General features: G+C 47.2%; 1 protein-coding gene across 10 annotated transcripts in view; it reads right to left on the reverse strand.

Annotated features, from left to right (window-relative positions):
• LOC128329198 (sodium channel protein type 5 subunit alpha-like) overlaps window positions 1–19,176 on the reverse strand; it is a 371,320-nt gene that overhangs the window by 11,411 nt on the left and 340,733 nt on the right. For 9 of the 10 annotated variants that reach the window (XM_053259890.1, XM_053259889.1, XM_053259895.1 and 6 more), the window contains one exon: window positions 7,267–7,548. In XM_053259890.1, the coding sequence (XP_053115865.1) occupies window positions 7,267–7,548 (282 nt within the window). Of the gene's footprint in view, window positions 1–7,266; window positions 7,549–12,076; window positions 16,691–19,176 lie in introns of those variants that run through there. The other variant, XM_053259897.1, reaches the window with a different exon arrangement.

Genomic DNA, 19,176 nt, shown 5'->3' on the forward strand with positions numbered 1-19,176 from the left:
TGGCACTGGGGGAGTGAGTGTTTCGCCCTGGAGGAGCTGTGGTGCCCTTCCCTGCCCTGCCCTCCCTAAAGGGCACTTCTGTGAGGCGAGGTGAAATGCTAACCTCGGGCAGGCTGATTATTAGGGCACCAGCGAGGCTACAAGATGCCCTCCTGTCCCCACCCCCACCTTCAAAAAATGGAAAGGGGGAGGAAGGTGCACACCTGTTTCAGCATTTGGTGCTCTGCCGGGGTCTTGGGCTGCCACTGACTAAAGGGCACCGCTGTGCTTAAGTACCTGCACACGCCAAGCAGGAAACTGCCTTTGAGACCTGACACTTGGGAAACGGACAGATTCATCCACTATATTTATAAAAGATTGCCGGGAAGCCTGATGATATAACAGGCTGTTTCACTGAAACAAATGATTATTTAATCCTGTCCATCGATCCTTTTGCTGCCGCTTTAATCGTCTCCCTCCCCTCCACCTGACGTTCCTCTAATCCTGCAGAAGGCAATCGGAGCCCATGACAGTCTCTTTCCACTTAACAGTCGATTCTCCTGTCTAAGGAGGCTGGGATGGGAAGGAAGAGGTAGCACTCAGTCTGTGGCATGCTCTCAAATTGCTATAATCTTTCCTTGCACCTCTCTCCCATTGGAGAAGCAATCTTCTATCTCTGCATGGCATTTTCATCCTGGGGGATGATTTGGGCCGGATTCCAGCCGGAGTACAAATGGGAGCATTTAGCTTTTTTTTTTTAAAAAACCCACTGCTGAACATCACGACTGCAGTTGGTGAGCTGATCGGGTGGTGATAAGAAATTGTCGGATAGCTGAGCTGTCAAGGCAAAGTTTTCCAAGGGGCCTGGCAGTCAGATAATCCAAAGCCCCATTGGGCTTCTGGAATCCTTCGCTAGACACTTGCTCTGCAAAGAGGTGGTGATATCGCAGAGGACAGAAAACTGGTGCTGGGAAGAGAAATTATCGGGGAATTAGTAGCCACTTACAGCCCAGATGTGGAGGTGGCAAGAGCTTCACAGGAGTGTTGTGTGATGATATCCTGCCTGGAAGAGATCCGGCTGAAATCCCATCTACTATTGAAACCATACTGGGGAGGAGATTAAACTGCTGACAAATTCATCTCGGGGCAAGCTTACAGCCGATGCAGGCCATTGCTTAGGAGGGCAGTGGAGCATATTTGCTCACGGCTCAGAACCAACAGACTACGGAGAACATCAAAGTGGGGAAGCGCCAGATGCAGATGACAATCTTACAACTCTGCTTGGAAGTGGAAAAGCTGTACTCCGGCAGATGAGGCGAGAGGGTATGATATGCAAGAGGTCCTGCCTAAATTGTCTCACACTGCTGGTGGCTGTGGTCAGTATTTGTCAACTACAGCGCTCATAATCTCCAAACAAAGCCCATTGCAGCATGGGATGCTGAGGATTTTAGTCAACAACATCTGAGAATCCCTGTTACAGGGAACATTGGTTGTGGCTCAGTATCCCTCTGTCTGCTTCTGCAAAACCCCACATCCTGCTGCAGACAATATTGCAGCTTGCGAGACCTTAGATCTGAACTATATAGCTACTCATGTTTACTGATACTGGATTATTGAATCGGTACACATTTTCCAAATAAAAGCAATTTCCTCTTATGTCTTTAGTTTGCACAGTTTATCTTGTTTCTCAGTGGGAGGCGTAAGGCATTATACATGCCAATTTACCAAGGAGAGTCCCAGTCCCAGGAAAATCAGAGTCTACAAAGCTTGCCTTTGGGGGATCCTTGGTAGTGTGAATTGCAAACATGGTTATTTTTAGGTTCAGCTCCCTTCCCAGGGTCTCTACCACAGGTGTTCCCAGATTTGGGCCCCCAAATGTTGTTGGACTACAACTCCTATCATCCCCAGTCACAACTGGAGAGGTCCGTCATCGTTTGCTGAACGGGCCTTCTCTGTTGCTGCCCCTGGACTTTGGAATGCGCTTCCTGTTGAAATAAGAGCCTCCCCATCTCTGGCAACTTTTAAAAAGGCACTGAAGACACGTTTATTCACCCAGGCTTCTAATTAGATTTATGGTTTAAATGTTTAATGCTGGTTTGAAATGATTTTAATGTTAATGATTTTAATGTTTAAATGATTTTAATTGTTTAATTGATTTAGTTTTGATTTTAATTGTTAATTGGTTTTTTACTTTGATGTAAACCACCCTGAGCCATTTTTTGAAGGGTGGTATATAAATCAAATCAAATCAAATCAATAAATACATGCCTGTCTAGGATTGCAAACGAACACTTAGGGATCGTGCAGTGCACAGCCCTCCATGTCAATCCTTGCAGCAACTGAGCTTGACTTGTTGGTAACAACATATTGCAGGACAATCACAGGCTGTTCACCAAGGAGTGCAAACAGACATTTGTTCATGCAACGGGACTTTTCCACGTCCACCCACTGCAGCCCCCTGTGCCCTGCCCCCCATCTGCTTTAGAGGGTCAGGGACTATCCAGAACTGTATAGGATGGACCTGCAGCAGGAGGGGGGAATTGAAAGAAATCCATGTGCATAAAGCACCTTTGCCTACAATCCTATATCTTTCCAGGATATTGTTAGAACAAGGCACAAGCAGCCTCTTGGATCTTAGGGCACTGGAGGACAGGCTGTTGCAGCGTAAGAATCCTGCAGGTGGTAAGGAGCCTTCGAGTCTGATGAAACAGGGGTTGAGGCCTCAAGCAGTTATCCCTAGAACAAGAACTGGAGTATTACAAGCATGTCTCTATTTTCATCTTTGAAATTTTGGAAGGTACCACCCAATAATCCAGTGTACCAGAGTATAGTCCCTTCACCCTTTGCATTAATGTCTGGTCTTAGGGAGGGACCACAGCTCTGCATGCATCAGGTTCCAGGTTCAGTCTCTAGTGTCTTCAGTTCAGTGATTTCAGGCACCAGGGTTAGGAAGGACCTGGGCTTGAGAGATGCTGCCAGTCTGGGTAGACAATCCTAGGCTAGACGTACCTGTGCTCTGATGGCACAAGGCAGCTTCCTATGTCCACGGGAAATTCTGCTCAGCCCCCTCTCTGACTTCTGAGATCTCATCACGCACCACCCACCCACTTTTCTCTTTGACTCAATATCCTCGAAGACAAAAAGAATGAAAGCTGAGCATTTTAAGGATGTTGGCTTTCTGTTTTGGCCCCATATTATCTCTAAACACAGCAGGGCTGAGTCAAATGCTCTCTGGACAGCTGGCATATCTATCTATCTATCTATCTATCTATCTATCTATCTATCTATCTATCTATCTATCTATCTATCATCAAATTTGTACACCGCCCCAAACTTTCGTCTCTGGGCGGTTAACAACAGCATAAAACAAGTTAAAATATATACAAAAACTTAAAACAATTTAACAATTTAAAAATCACCTACAAATTAAAACCTTAAAATTTTAAAGAACTGAAAAAGCTTGGGTGAAGAGGTGGGTTTCCAAATGCTTTTTAAAAATTGTCAGGGAGGTTCGTATCTCAGTAGGGAGCACATTCCACAGTCTCAGGGGAGCAACTGAGAAAGCCCATCCCTGTGTGGCCACCAGCCGAGCTGGCGGCAACTGGGGACAGATCTCTCTGGATGACCTCAATGGGCGGTGGGGCTCACAATGAAGAAGACGTTGTCTTAGATACCCAGGGCCTAAGCCATTTAAGGCCCTTGCAGGGGATTCCCCCAATTGGTTGACCCAGGAAATGGTCCAGAGAGATGGAGAACTTCCACATAAGGGAAACCCCCAGGGTATGTATGGTTCACTGCCAGGTCAGGGGACAGCCATGACACAACAAGCTATGAAGATCCTGGCAGACAGGAACCAGTGGTGGGGTGTCACCACAAGCTGTATATCATGTAAGGAAAAGGTATGTGTCTCTTTCCAGAAAGCTTCCCATACTCAGGGGGCATGATTTAGCTCCCATACGGGGCCCCGTTTGGGAGCTAAATCAGCCAGCAGCATGGCTGGAGCAACTCTCCCTGACTGATCTAACTCCCAAATGGGGCTGCGTGACCCCGTTTGGGAGCTAAATCGCGCCCCTGCATCTCACCCTCTGATGCAGGGGGCAGGGTTAAGTGCTCCCTGCGTCTGATATCATATGCGGGGGCCGTGGCGGTGGCAGAACGCGGGCAGCCACTGGCCTCCGTCTGTGCCTGTTCAGCAAAATGCATTCCAGGGATCCCCTTCTATGTGAGTGAGCCCCGTATAAGTCTCTCTGCTAGCACCTCACAAAGGTTGTGGGCACAGAGATGGTCTCAGGGATCAGCAGTGGACTCTCATCAGTTGTGCATATATGGTGGCCCATGACACCAGCCCTGTTTGACATGAATGCATAGACTGGTCAATCAATTGCTCCACAGACAGACAGACAGACTGCTCCATACCAGGAGGACACTGTGGGCTCTGTATTTCCACTGAGTTCTAATGGGGACACCAGCTGGTGATCCATCATAAATCTACTAAAGCTTGTGTGCTGAATTTTGCTTTCTATCTCATTTTAAAGTGCTGCTAGCTATTTTCGGCCCACTGTCTGAATATTACTAATTGAAAGTAGGAGAAAAAAACAAACAAATAAAGAAGTTGGATCTCTCAGAAGTGCAGAGTCTAGAAATATGTGGTGTGTCATGAGATCGATCTATGAAATGCCCTAGTAATTTCTGCATAAAGTTAGATGCTGCAATACAGCACAAAAGATGCTTTTCAAAAGAGACTGTTTCTGCCAATATAATAAAAACATATATTTGCTAGCTTAGCTCTCAATACAGAAATGGCAACAACTTCCAGTGGAATAGTTGTGCTTGTCTGTTGCATCAAAAATGACCCATCTAGTATCACTCTAAAAGACCAATGCGTTAATTGTGGCATAAGCTTTCATAGATGATGGTCCTCTTGATCAGATACATCTGGGGCTGGCTCAAGAATCAATGTGTCCTGCAGCTCAGTAAAGTTTATGCAATGATAAACATATGTCTGCCCAGTGCCACTAGATCAGAGATGGGCAAGCTTGGCCCCCCAGGTGTTACTGAACTACAACTCCCATCTTCCCCTGCCACAATACCTTCTGGCTGGAGAAGATGGGAGTCGTAGCTCAACAGCAGCTGGAGGGTCAGGTTTGCCCACTCCTACACTAGACTTTTTAGTTTAGAAAAGGGAAACCTAAATATATTTACTCTGCACTGGGACTAGTCATAGCTCAGCTGCACAACATATGCAGAAGGTTCCAAGTTCAGTCTCTAGCGATGGAGAGTTGCTGCCAGTCAATAGCAGAAAATACTATGTTAGGTAGACCAGACCAAGGCAGCTTCCTATGTGGAGTTTCACTGCACTCATAGAGGTCCCTTGCTAAACCAACAAAACCAATCCTTAGGTGCATTCCTGCGCATGTTCCAGTCAGCTCCCTCCACTGAAAGGAACGGGGAGTCCTGAATGTACAAGAGGTCTTCATGTGCATTTGAAATGACATGAACGTCCTGGCTGGGACAGCAACAGCCAGCTTGAGCTCTTCAAGGTCAACATCTTTGCTCGATGTTCTCTTCACTGGCAGTGTGAAGGCCATCTATGAGCAAAACCAGTTAAAACTTGGGAAACATTCCAGAGCTTGAGTTAGCTGAGGAGGCTAGATGGTCCAAACTTTGCCCTTGGTGGCCTTCCCAGGACTGAATTAAGAGATGTCTCATATCCATTCTCACTTTAACTGGACCCAGGTCAAAGACATTCCATCCTGGACCTGGTTTTACTTTGAACTGGATGTGGAGGCATCAACTGAAGATGAATTGAACTGAGCAAAACCAAAGCTCCAAGAGCTGGCAAGTAAGATGAACTACGTCAAGTGGGGTCCTCCTGTCCTTGATAGGGTTGGGTCTCTCTTGGTCACACAGGTCTGCAATTTAGGACGTTGAAAATCTCCTAAGGATTAGGCCTATCAAATGGCTTAAACCAGAATTGTGTGGGGAGGCCTCCCCGCTTGGACATATGGAGCCCTTTCTCATGATCATAAGAAAGGGCTCGAAGGGGTGAGGGGAGGAAGCCTTTAAAAGCTTACCTCCTGCGCAGATGATCCAGTCCTCTTTGCTGGGTGTGGAGGTCACACATGTGCACCCAGATGATCTTCCGCTGCTGCTGGCAGCAGGGAGGTTTGGGGGCCAGGAGGCTCTTGGAACTCCCATTGTCAATGCACAGAGCGAGGTGCATTATTTATTTATTAACAATTACTTGTTTACCACCTCCTCCTAAGACTCTACGCAAGATTCATTATAGTGAATTTCCAAGTGCCAGCAGGGAGCCCTGCAATCTCTCAGCCCTGGATGCTTGACGATTGAAGAAACGAGGTAGAAGGAGTGCTTTATCCCTTAACCATTCTCCACCAGGGACTCTATATTTAGAGCCCCTGGTGGCGCAGTGGTAAAACTGCCGCCCTGTAACCAGAAGGTTACAAGTTCGATCCTGACCAAGGGGCTCAAGGTTGACTCAGCCTTCCATCCTTCCGAGGTCGGTAAAATGAGTACCCAGAATGTTGGGGGCAATATCCTAAAATCATTGTAAACCGCTGAGAGAGCGCCGGCTATAAAGCGGTATATTAATGTTATTGCTATTGCTATTAACCTCATTTTGAAGGCGGGCTTCCTAAGTGGTTTTGCCACCACACTGCCACTGGGAGTCAAGTGGCTCCCGACGATTCTCACACACAGGCGAAACGGGGCTACACTTCCTTAGCCCAGTTTTGCCAGTGTCTGAGAACAGCCTCTTTATTTATTTATTTAAAATATTTATACCCTGCCCCTCCAGTACACTACTGCTCGGGGTGGTTCGCAATATTAATAAAATAGATACAGTGTAAAATAAAAGACTAATAAGATTAAACAAGTTAAGTTAAACAAGTTATAAGACCAGGCTAAAATGACATTTAAAATAACCTTTTTTTGTTTTAAAATAAGTTTCAAATTAAAAGTTATTTAAAAGGCAAAAAACTGAGAACTATAAAAACTAAAGAACCTATCAGATATATGCAACAGATAAAACATTAAAAAGCTTCTTTAAAATCTTTTTCTAATTGTGTTTTAAAAATAGTGAAAGGGAGCATGGTGAAGGTCTTTGGGAAGGACATTCCAAAGCCAAGGGGCCACAACAAAAAAGGCCCTGTAACTAGTCCCTGCCAACTGGATCTCTGTTAGTGCTGGGGCCATGATCAATCAACCAAGATTTCATTAAGCACTACCGGTAATTGCCCTAACTACATGGATGCATCCTGAACTTACCACTTGCAGCAGAGCCAGGTAGCCGGCGCCAACATTATCAAAGTTGACTTTCACTTTTGTCCAGTACAGTTCTCCTGTCTCATTCAAGTTTTGACAATCACTCATGTTGTTGACAATTGTGGAGTCCAAAGGGTCATCACCTTCTGTCTTGTTAATGCATTTCCCAAACTTCCCAGCAAACAGGTTGACTCCCATGATGCTGAAGATGAGCCAAAAAATGAGGCAGACAAGCAGAACGTTCATGATAGAAGGGATGGCGCCTACCAAGGCATTGACCACCACCTTTGACGAATGAGAAGAAAGCATGCAGTTATTGTAGGGGGTCTGCTGGAAGCCACAGCCTCCAATTGGCTACCCTATGCACTATCCTAACTCAGGCCAGAACTCCTGCAAGAAGTCAGGCTAACACTGAATACAGTCATGGGTTGTTTTTTGGGGGTTTTTTTGTGGTGGGCGGTGGAAGAACTCTTTTTAAACTAATGCAAGATCCTCAATGGATTTTCCATCTGGGATCCTCCAACCAGTGGCAAACCTAGGTAATTTTGGAGGCTAGATCTGAAGGGCTTCAGAATCCCACCCCCCGGCTTGATGGAGGGGGGTGGGTTGGGGGCAAGTGAAATATATTTTCTAAACTTTTTTTTCCAACTGCCTCTGTGCGGCAGGGATGGCATCAGAGACAGGGAGTGGCTGGTGGGGTGCGGACCGAGGCGGAGGAGGCAAAGGCGGCAGCAAGAGCTCCTTCCCTGAGCCCACCTGCCACCCAAATGACAGGTTGGGCCGTTTTTGGCCCATTTCAGGTTATGCAGTTTTTGGCCCATTTCTCTGCATGCATGAGGAGAGCCCCTAAATGGTCTGAAAATGGTGTGATCTGTCATTTGGGTGGCAGGTGGGTTCAGGGAAGGAGCTCTTGCCACCGCCTCTGCCTCCCCCACCTTGGTCCACACCCCACTGGCTGCTCCCTGTCTCTGATACCACCCCCGCCAAGCAGCGGCGGTTGAAAAAACTAAAAAAAGAGAAAGATTTCACTTGCCTCTGAGCCCCCTCCTGTGTGCAGTAGTGGGGTGGGCATGGGGCAGTGGCGGGGCTCTGGGGAGGCCCTCCAGAACATTTGGAGCCCCCCCCCGAGACAGAAAGCCATGAACCAGATCCCCAAGGTCCATGGCAAAGTGTGCCTCTTCCTTCAACCTGGGGAACATCCAGCAATGCCCCATATAAGCTGGAGTAGCTGCAAAAGCCTAGTAAAGACTGAGAGACACCCTGTTCATAGTACTGAGTATATGGGCTGCTCTTGATGATTGACTAGATGGGGCAGAGCTTCTCCACAGGGCAACAAAAACAGAAGTCGCCTTACGGCGATACAAACAGAGTGGACCTTAACTGCTCTGTAATCATTTCCCTGCAGCCCCAGAGGGTGCAGGAGGCGGGGTGTGTGATCTTCACTGCCTCTATTAAAATGTAGTTGTTTACATAAAGGAATCTGTTCCCCAGGGTTGTGCACTCTACGCACCCTCCTTCCGTTTCTGTTGCTGGAAGTGATTCTCTTCACTGGGTGAAGGTCATATAAGGGCAAAACAAGTTCACTTGGGAAGCATTTCTGAGCTTGAGCTAGCTGGGGAGGCCAGTTATGGTTCGGTATCATCTGAGCCAGCCCAATATCATCTAAGGCCCTAACCTTGTGAAGCTCAAGTTCAGTTTACACACCATTTTTTGTTGATACAAGCAATCCCAACCATACTTGGACATACACGCACATGGACAAAGGCAATGTGGGAAGGGGGCAATTAAAATATTCCTGAGTAATTAAAGTGTTGTGGACAATAAAAGAAGTGTTGGTTCTAGTACTGCTTTCTCTGCATTCATTGGAATTGCTATGGACGATATCCATTCACACATCACATTTGTGCCCAGGGTGGTTGAGACTGCACATATGTACAAAAACAAGGTGAGAGCATGTTTGCTATTCGTTCGCTAAACTTTTCTCTTATTTTCCATGGTCATGGAAATAGAGTAAGGGACCTGTGGCAGGTCTATGCAGCACTGAGGCCCATCTTTTATTCCTGAATTCCAACTCCTATAGATAACAGCTCCACTAAGTCCACATCAGCATCTACCATCAGGAGCAGCCCAATCGACAAAATTGGTTTAAGCTGGCACACCTTGGCCTACACCCAGGGTGGGCAAACCTGGCCCTCCAGCTGTTGCTGAACTACAACTCCCATTTCCCCCAGCCACAATAGTAACATATGTAACCAGGCATGCAACAATAATACTGCAGTTAAGGACTTGATCCTGTAAGGTCTGGCCGAAAGTCCAATGAGGTCAGTGGGAATGATACCAAACTGATTTGGTTTGGGATCAGTAGACACATGTCAAGGTAATACCATAACGGGAAGAAAAATCACATTTGCAATATGGTTCGGAAGCAATGAAAATGGATTATGTTGCAGGACACACAATATCATCACTGTCATCAAATATTCAGTAATACTGGCATGCATTCCAACGGAAATATGACAATCAAATGACGGACACATCACTAAACATTTTGAACCACCATATACGGTACAAAGGGTTTTTCATGCATGCACTGCATTACATTAAAGGCATGGGGCACAATCCAGCAAAAGTCGGTCACGATTAAGCAGTAGAGCAGGATTGTTGCAAGTAACATTAAGTTCTATTGATTTCAATAGTGCTTAGTCATGACAAAAATTTGCTCTGTTGTTCTCACCTAAACACATTAGAGTACGGTTTCTCAAACTTGGGTCCCCAGATGTTTTTGGACTACAACTCCCCTCATCCCCATCACAATGGCCACAGGGGATGAGGGGAGTTGTAGTCCAACATGATCTGGGGACCCAAGTTTGAGAACCCCTGTATTAGAGGCTTTTAAAGTCTTCTTTAAACCTGGCATTATCACAGACACTGTCAGGCCTTTGGTCAGACCAAAGCAGAAGAACTCAAAAATTGTTCTGCTCTGTACGATGGCAACTTTGTGAATTTGCCCCCTGGTCAGTTCATGCCTTTGAGCTTAATATCTGCTTTTCAGATGCCTGTCCTAACATTCCTCTCCTTCTGCTTCCCTTTCTGAAACAGACAAAGTGGTATTGATCTCAAAGAATATCATTTTGATTCAGCTGTGAATCAGATTATGCAAAATGTCATTTCATGTTGTCTAAAGGGCTAGCGTCCAACTTTTTGACAAGCCAACAATACAACGTTCATTTCACCATTAATGTTGTGGCTTCTGTAAGGAAGAAAAGAAAAGAAGAAGAAGAAGCAGGATCAAAGGACTTTACACATAAATGGGAGGCAATTTGCTCTGGTACATTGAAAAAAACATATAATTATGAAGCGGTTTCAAAATTTCATATTTTAGAGAGAAAGGACAGGGCATTCATTTGCTGTAATTTGTTAAGTTTCTACCATGAACGTCCTTCCATGGTCAGTTTTGTATCCTCTGTTTCCAGTGTTGTAATTTGGTGTATTGTACAATAGCTTCTGAGCCACCTAATGGTGCAGTGGGGAAGTAACTTGCCTAGGGAACAAGAGGTTGCTGGTTTGAATCCCCACTGGTATGTTTCCCAGACTATGGGAAACACCTCTATTGGGCAGCGGTTGATATAGGAAGATGCTGAAAGGCATCGTCTCATACTGCATGGGAGATGACAATGGTAAACCCCTCCTGTATTCTACCAAAGAAAACCACATGGCTCTGTGGTTGCCAGGAGTCTACACCAACTCGATGGCACAACTTTACCTTTACTGTTACAATAGATTCTGCAATACAGGGTTGTACCCCCATTCTTTGAATGAAACAGGAGGCATAATTTGGGGACAAAGGATTCCTATTGAGTCAGGGACGACATGGCCATTGGCTGCTCCAGAATGCAACAAGCGGTGCTGACACCACATCTAGCCCTGACTACAGAGCACACCTGGGGATGCGTAGCACAAATGTGGTACAGTCCAGTGAGGATGTGCCCAGGGAAAGGGGAGCTGCATATGCTGGCTGAGCTACTGCACAAGGGCAGAGCGGTGTTTTGGTACAACATCCATCTGTGCCAGCCTGGAAGAATGGCAAGAAGACTACTTTTCCAAGACAGAAGAGATGTTCAAAGGGATGGTTCTGGAAATGAGGAGCACGGCAGTGCAGAAGAGCAAACATGCACGGGGTCAGGATGCAATCATGCGAGTGAAGAAAAATGCAAAGGATAAACCAGGCTGTGCAAACCCCCCCCCCCACTTTCCCCTCCCAGCTCTTCAGAAAACTCACGCAGGTAACAAGACAAGACACGCGAAAACATGGAGCAAAACATCTAACACCTCTCCCCATGAATTATTAATGGCCTAATGTTCTCCGGATGCATTTGCACACCGGCAGGATTCCCTTTGATGCCGGTGGATCTGAGCTGCATCCACGCCAGCAGCAGCTGAGTGTTTAGAGAAATGAGAGGCTATTCACGTGATTTAACGGGGAGGCCACAAGAAAAGCCTAACAAAGCTAATTTCTTGGGAGCCCAGAAAGATAACGGAGGTATGGGAATCCTCGCCTCCCGCAACCCACAAAAGGGCTTTTTCTTTCTTTTAGTTCCATTTAAAAGTTTCCACATTTAAAACGGCAGGTCCCCTCCCACTGTACCAAGGTAAGGGATAGCGGATTTATTCTCTCACGATGTTCTCTACCGGGCAAGCAAGCCACCGGGTCCAGAGCTAAGCCCACATGGCGTATGCTCCCTGCACGGAAGCAGCAGCTGCTGTCGGCGATTCTGCTCTGGTGGGTGAGGCAACGTGGCACACAGTTCATGAATGGATTTTTAAGAGGCAAAGAGAGGGCAGGGAAGGGAGAAACAAGGCTGGGCCATGAAGGCTTTGGGTGCCCTAGATGTGTGTGGGGGCAAAGTCATACTTGGCGGCTGGCACGTGTGTGTGTGTGTGTGTGTGTGTGTGTGTGTGTGTGTGTGTGTGTGTAGCAGTCTATATCCTGAAAAATTAGTAAGGTGTCCTGTCCTCTGTCAGTGATGCCCCACACGGCTGCCCAGTTCCACATGGAGTCCGCCCCCCCTTCTACGCACTTTGCCCCCTCTGCTCAGCTGGCTGACGCACATGCGTGGCAGCCATTTGAGGGGTCAGTCGGCAAAGATTTTTACTGGGCTGGTCCCTCAACTGGCATGCGCACCAGCCAGCTGAATGGTGGGGGTGGGGCCTGCTGCCAGGGAACATGGGGCGGGGCAGTGGTGCGCGAGGCGGAGCCACAGTGGTGGGACATTTTACTGATTTTCAGTGGCATAATCTTCTTCCTCAATGCCCCCTTCCCCAGTTGCCATGGCTATCCACGGTGGTGCCCACATTTATGCCCCCTCCCCCAAGATTTGGCACCCTAGGTGATTGCCTAGGCCCACTTAGTGCATGGGCCAGCCCTCCACCTCTCCCCTAGATGCAGTCAGGTAGAACGGTGGCTGATGGAGGCCCTTTGTCAGAGTTAAAACAAAAAACTGCAGGGGGCAAAAGACCCAAGCAACCACCTAGGTGCAGGGGCGGATTAATCTTTTGGCAGCCCATAGACAGCCAAAGATTTGCCGCCCTAGGGACGAGTGTAAGGGGGTTTGTGGGGGAGGGAAACTTATTTCTGTCTTTTACTTTGAACAATGCCGCTGTGTAGCAGTGGAGGCTCCGCCCACCTCCTCAACCATCACAGGAAGTGAGGTCGGGCACTGGAGGATGGGGGCGGAAGAGGTCCTCCCTCAAGCCCGGCTTACTCGCCAATGAGACAGTGTGGGCGATTTCAGGCCTCTGCACACAGACCTCTTTCGCCGCTGTCCTCCAGTGCCCGACCTCACCTCCTGTGATGGCTTAGGAGGCGGGCTACACAGTGGCATTAATAAAGCGGCATTTATAAGAAAAGGGGGGGGGGATTATAAAGTTTCCCTCCAAGATGCCACTCCCCAGATTTGCTGCCGTAGGCAGCTGCCTATGCTTCCTATGCGGTAAGCCGCCATTGTCTAGGAGGTGCTCTCTTAGCAGAGATCAAGGACAGGGAACAACCACCAAGCGGCAGGAGCACTGTGTGACGTAACACTCATTTGTCTCATAGCTCAAAGTGTCCTTCCCTCTACACTCAGCTCTGATTCTCATATTATTTCTGCAGCACAAGCCCCATTAACTTCAAAGAGGTTTAGCCAAGTATTCATTTGAAAACTAGGCTATTTGTCTCATAATGTGGCCCCCCAGGATAAACCCACAAGCTATTATCATCTTCCTGCTTGATGTATTTGTACCTTAGCATTAAAACTACTTAAGACATCTCTTATGGGGGTTGATTCCTCGTGTACATTTTAGAGCATATCATCAGCTGGTAATAATGCTAAGCTTTACTGTCCCTGAGTCATGGTTAAGTGTGGCTAAACCTACTAAAAATAAGTTGATTTTCCTGGGGCATGTATTTGTAATTATCCCTTGCTTTCATCGACAAGTAAATGCAGTCATTTTGGAAGATCACTGGGAAAGGAAGGAAAACAGCCAGTCAGAGGAGTTCTAAGTGAACTCCGTGGGACCAGAAATAGAACCAATTGGTTGGCCTTGGTGGTGAAACGGTTGAGTTTAAAAATGGAAGCCCTGAGTTCAAATCACAAGTTATCTTCCATTTTCCATGAGAGAACACTGGAATTATAACTGGCATGTCCCATCAGGGACTCTCCTGCCATGTTACCAGTGAAATGAAGAGGAGCAGTACAAGAGTACTCTAGTGGTCTACTCTGAGTAACCTGGTGAGGGTTTTATCTGTCTAGGAAGGTTTTGTTTAATTCCTCAGATGCACAGCGCGCAGTTCTTTACATGCAGACTGGGGAGGACTGTGGCTGGTATAAACATATTTAAAAACAGTCGCATCCATTCAAATGCATGGACCATGAACAACCTGAACTACTGTGCACCAATTCAGCTCATCTGAATGAGAGAATGTGATGCTTCTATAGGTACAAATGGATAATAATATTAGGCCATACAAGCTATTTTTAATTTGTAGACTTTAATGTGGACTTTAAGTGGGGGGGAAGGGGGTTGCACAAGAAAACTATAAATCTCATTATTCTGGCATGAAAAGCTTGGGAGTTCGGCAGACAAAACAAAGACCTGGAGGTTGAACTATAGTTGGCAAATTTGGCATTGAGTGATGTCACTACGTCTGCACAGAACGAATTAATTGTTCTTAGGAATTTGGGGTGGCTTCTGTGTCTTGACCTGCTCACAACCAGGTCTGCTGAATGACTGAATATAGTTGCTTATAGGCTAAATCAAAGAGGAGGCCCAGACAGGCAAGTGGGCCTAGGGAAAGGAAGGTGGAAAAAGCAGGGGCCCAGGGAAAGAGGAGGGAAGACCCCGAGAAGGCAGCAGGCTGGGAGAATCAGAGAGTTCTAGGACAGGAGGATGCTGGTGCATGGGAATGATCTAGAGGAACAAGGGGAAGAAGAGAAGGTCAGAGGAAAGAGCATAGAGCTCAGGGGCAGAGATCCTGCTTGGAATGCAGAAAGTCCAGTCTTTGGCATCTCCAGGTAGGGCTGGGGATGACCCCTGTCTGGAACCGGGAAGGGCCTGTCAGTGTAGACAGTCCTGAGCTAGATGGACAAAGGGTCTGATTCAAGATGGCAGCTTCATATATGGCCAGGAGCTGCAGAGGTGAGGAATGCCAAAGGTCACACATTGATCTGGGAGAAGGAGTCAAATATTTGGATGTAGACCTCCCGCTCTTCTGGATTACAAGAGCATTTTTTAATATCACAACTTCAGTTAGAATTTAGCTGTTCTTTTGAAGTGACTTCCACTCTTGGGGTGTCACCTTTTAAGGTGGCTATATTGCATAGCTTTGGGGGCCAGAGATACATACAACTGATTTAGAATCAGTGTGCTGAGCTGAAGTTGATTGGACCACCAGCAGACAGCCTTAGCCCGATTTCGCCCGCGTGTGAGAACCACCAAGCTCACTGACGAGCCTGGTCTCACCAAAACGGGTAACCCGCTAAAGTTACCCTCCCCTAAGCCCAGGTTAGCGGAGCGAGCGCTCCGCTAACCCGGGCTTTCGGATCATGTGTTGTCATGGCAACTCATGAGTAGACCCCCAACCAGGAGGTTAAAAGGCAGCCTCCCAGCTTGGGGGGTCTCCCCAGCATGCCCTGAGCACTCGCAGAGGGCAGGCTGGAACTTCGGGGGACCGTGCAGTCTCCAATCCCTGCAGCCCCTGCCGGAGTTGGCAGTCGTGTGGCGGCTGATCCGGCTGCCCAGTGCTCTGTGGGCACTCGTCTGCGGGGAGAGCGGGCTAAGCCTGCTCTCCTCACGTAACCCCATCTGGCGGTTCCCACTGGTCATGGGAACCGCCTCATGGAGTGATAGAGAGTAGCCTCTTTATTTGCTCTGCTCTGGATAAAGATAACGGGTTTGAGTGAGCAAGAATGTTGACCCTTGACATGAGTCCTGCATTCTGGACCCTGAATCTCAAAGGGCCAAAATAAATGATATGCATCTTGCATCACTGGGGTCTCGGCCAATGTCTCTAACTCAAATAGGACATGTTGGGGGTATGGCCTGTATCCAGACCATGGAAGGAGCTTTAACCTTCAGCCCCCAACATGGTCCCAATCCACACTGTCTCCCCGCTGCAGCTATTTGCTCTGGAGGAGCACCAAGAGGAAGCTTTCCCCCTGGGATACATAGGAGCTGTGGAGGACTAATCTGTATCAGGACCATGGTGAAGGCAAAGGGATAAATCCACCTCCCTGTCAACTATGATCATTGATCTTTATCTGGATTGACACCCTGGGTATGCTATTTACATCAGAAGAACCAAGCATTCAATGGGCATTATCTAGTTCGGTTGTTCTAAAGGGCCCCTTTTCCTATCCCACCCACTAAGAATACCATCTGAAGTAGTATTCCAGGCACCATCCACCCACGTCGCAATATAAAGCAGAATAAAGCCACGGGGCTCTTCTTGGATTGACCTTTATCAGTGGCTACTAGTCTTGATGGCTATAGGCTGCTTCCAGACTCAGAGGCAGGATGCCTCTGAATACCAGTTACAGGGGAGCCACAGCAGGAGAGGGGGCCTGCCTTCATCTCTGGCCTGGGGGCTTCTCAGAGGCACCTGGTGGGCCACTGTGGGAAACAGGATGCGGGACTAGATAGGCCTTGGGCCTGATCCAGTGGGGCTCTTCTTATGTTCTCACCCATCAGAGTCAACTGGACAGTGTTTCAGGAAATGCTGAAAACCTTTTCTGTTTAGCCAAGCCTGCTGTGTGGCTCATTTTAATTAGCACTGTGAAATGATTAGATGGGACTCCCTCAGTCCAGCCAGTTAGTTGGCCTAAGACCCACTGAAGTCACCGGGGCTGAAATTAGTCACATCCACCCTTGTCAGCTGACTTGGTTCCATCTTGAGAAAGAAGAGATGCACTTTTTAAAAAGCATTGCTTTGGCTATGTTTTTACCACTATTGCTACCTTTTTTGTTTCCTCCTGAGAAAAATATATGACATTTTACAAGCCAGGTTGGTCCAAATGTACTGCAATCAAACAGAAAATGATATATGCAAATATGGCACAATCATGCAGAAAGAAAAATACAGAAGGGTTTTCCCTGCACAGACACATACAAATACCATGTTCACAAATAGGTGAGACTGTAATAAGCATATTTGTGAATACATCTCCAAATTGCAAAGCACCCCTCACAGAAAAACATGCCACAGCTGCAAACACAAACTCCCTTCCAAACCCTAGCATGATTGTTACAAAACATCAACACTAATTTGGCATATTTGTGAGCATGGTTAAAGAAACAGAGAGAGAAGGAGAGCCATATTTGTTTATTGCAAACGCTTATTTTCTTATTTTTGTTCTTTCCCCTCCACTTGACAAACATTTTGGCCACTGGAAATCTGCACTTTTGTTTGCAAATTTGAGCTTTACAGAAATGTTTGTGTCACCTCTATTTATATGCATTTAGCGCTGTCTTTAAAAATAGAGGGTAGCCTGAAATGCCACAAACACAGACCCACAGAATGGGAAGGGAGCAGAAGATCATCAGTTTCCCAGCTGAAGGCAGGACTCGGAACACATTGTGTGAGCACACGCAAATGTCTGTCCCAGACCACAGGATGTCACAAGCAAAGAATGGGAATGAACAAGGAGCTAGTAGTCACCAAGGGGCCAGGAAAGCCGATTGCTCCACACTTTGGCATGAAAATGATTCAAGTGCAAACATGCATAAGCTCTCCATGCAGAGATGAGCCGTGTGTGCAGTGAAATGAGAGGGGGTCAGCTAGACGTGGGATGATGCAACAAGCACAGCTAATCCTGGCTTTCCTACCAGACTCATCCAAAGGAAATATCTGCATTTCTGAAATACAGCTGCAGCTTTTAAGAGGAGGTGAAGGGTGGGGGGCGGATCATGAGGCTAGTTCACATGAGCAGCACTAGGGTAGGAGAAGCTTCCTATCCAGGTTTGGGAGTTGTGTGTGCTTTTGTTTTGCAATCGTGTGCAAGTAAAAAGCAAGGTAGGAAGTGGGGGAAATGATAGTCTGTGAGGCTCGCGCTGGGTAGGAGGGCTTTGCTTCCCACTGCATTAAAAAGCTGGGTGTAGCTGCTGGGTAAGACGGAGCCCTCCCACCCAGCAGGAGCCCCTACATCACATGAGAACTTCCACTTCATCCTACCTTGCTTTCTGTTTACAAACGATCACAAAATGGGGGTGTGCACAGCTTCCAAACCTGGGTAGGATGCTTATCCTACCCGAATGGTTGCTTGTGTGAACTAGCCTATAGTTTTTAGGCCACTGTGCCCTGGAGTTTTCTTGAACCCTGGTTAGCTTTGGCGAGAGGTTGAAGCACAGGAAAGAACTGGGGGAGGAACCTGTGCATGAGAGCTGAATGACTGGGAACCTCCCCATTTACTTCTGTTTCAACCCTGAGAAATTCTAGGCCCAAATGCAGAGATGGCCCCAGAAAGCCTGGAAACCAACTTAAAAGGTGCCCGTGCTTGGTACTCCCTCCTCAAAAGGGGCTTGCCAAAGGCAAGCTAAAATATTTGTATTTGAATGGGAATTCCCTGCTTCTTCGTGATAGGACATCGTGGTTGGGGCTGATGGGAGTTGTAGTCTGGGGACCCAACACTGAAAACTCCTGCATTAGACATAACTTTGTAAGGTTTAAATGCATACAGTCAAGCATGATTGTGCCCAAACAAAACCATTTCTAAACTGTATTACAGTGAATGTGTGGCCCTGTCTGATAGTCCTGGCATCATCACACACGGTGGGAGGATGTAATCCTGCTTCCTGACAGGATGTAGAGTCAGGTCTATATGCGGAGAGCCCCATCTCCTCACTGCCAAAGAGAAGGAGCTCTCCTGCCTCATAAGACCGTGCCTTGTCTTTCCATGTGAACCTTTAATACATGAAATAGGCTCCATGCTGAATTATACTTCAGCACAGGGCTTGGTCTAATATGGCCCTTCTCTCCTCACCCTCAGGCAGAAGCCTTGAGGGATGTACAAAATATGACCCCGCCCTGACTACCTGACTGCAAACCAATTCAAAGTCAGGGAGGCAACTTGGTTTGTCTGAAGCGCCTCATAACAGAGGCCTAATTTGTCAGCCAGATGTTGCCTCCACCTGAAATCTGTTTGCAAACCACTGCAGGACAAGACGTGGAGCAGCATTCACTCAGGACGGAATCCACCAGGAGGTCAATCAAAGCTGAAGCTACCTCTACAAGCAAGCCAGATGATTTTGCCAGAGGAAGAGGGGGTGGGTGGGTGGGTGGAGAGGGTTTTGGGTTTCTTTGCAACATAATGGCAATGGCAATGGCAATCACTTTGTTTACAGCTTAGAATGAAAACAAAATAAAAAATAACAAAGGAA

This window comes from Hemicordylus capensis, chromosome 6, assembly GCF_027244095.1.
Source record: "Hemicordylus capensis ecotype Gifberg chromosome 6, rHemCap1.1.pri, whole genome shotgun sequence".
In the NCBI taxonomy this organism is placed as follows: Eukaryota; Metazoa; Chordata; class Lepidosauria; order Squamata; family Cordylidae; genus Hemicordylus; species Hemicordylus capensis.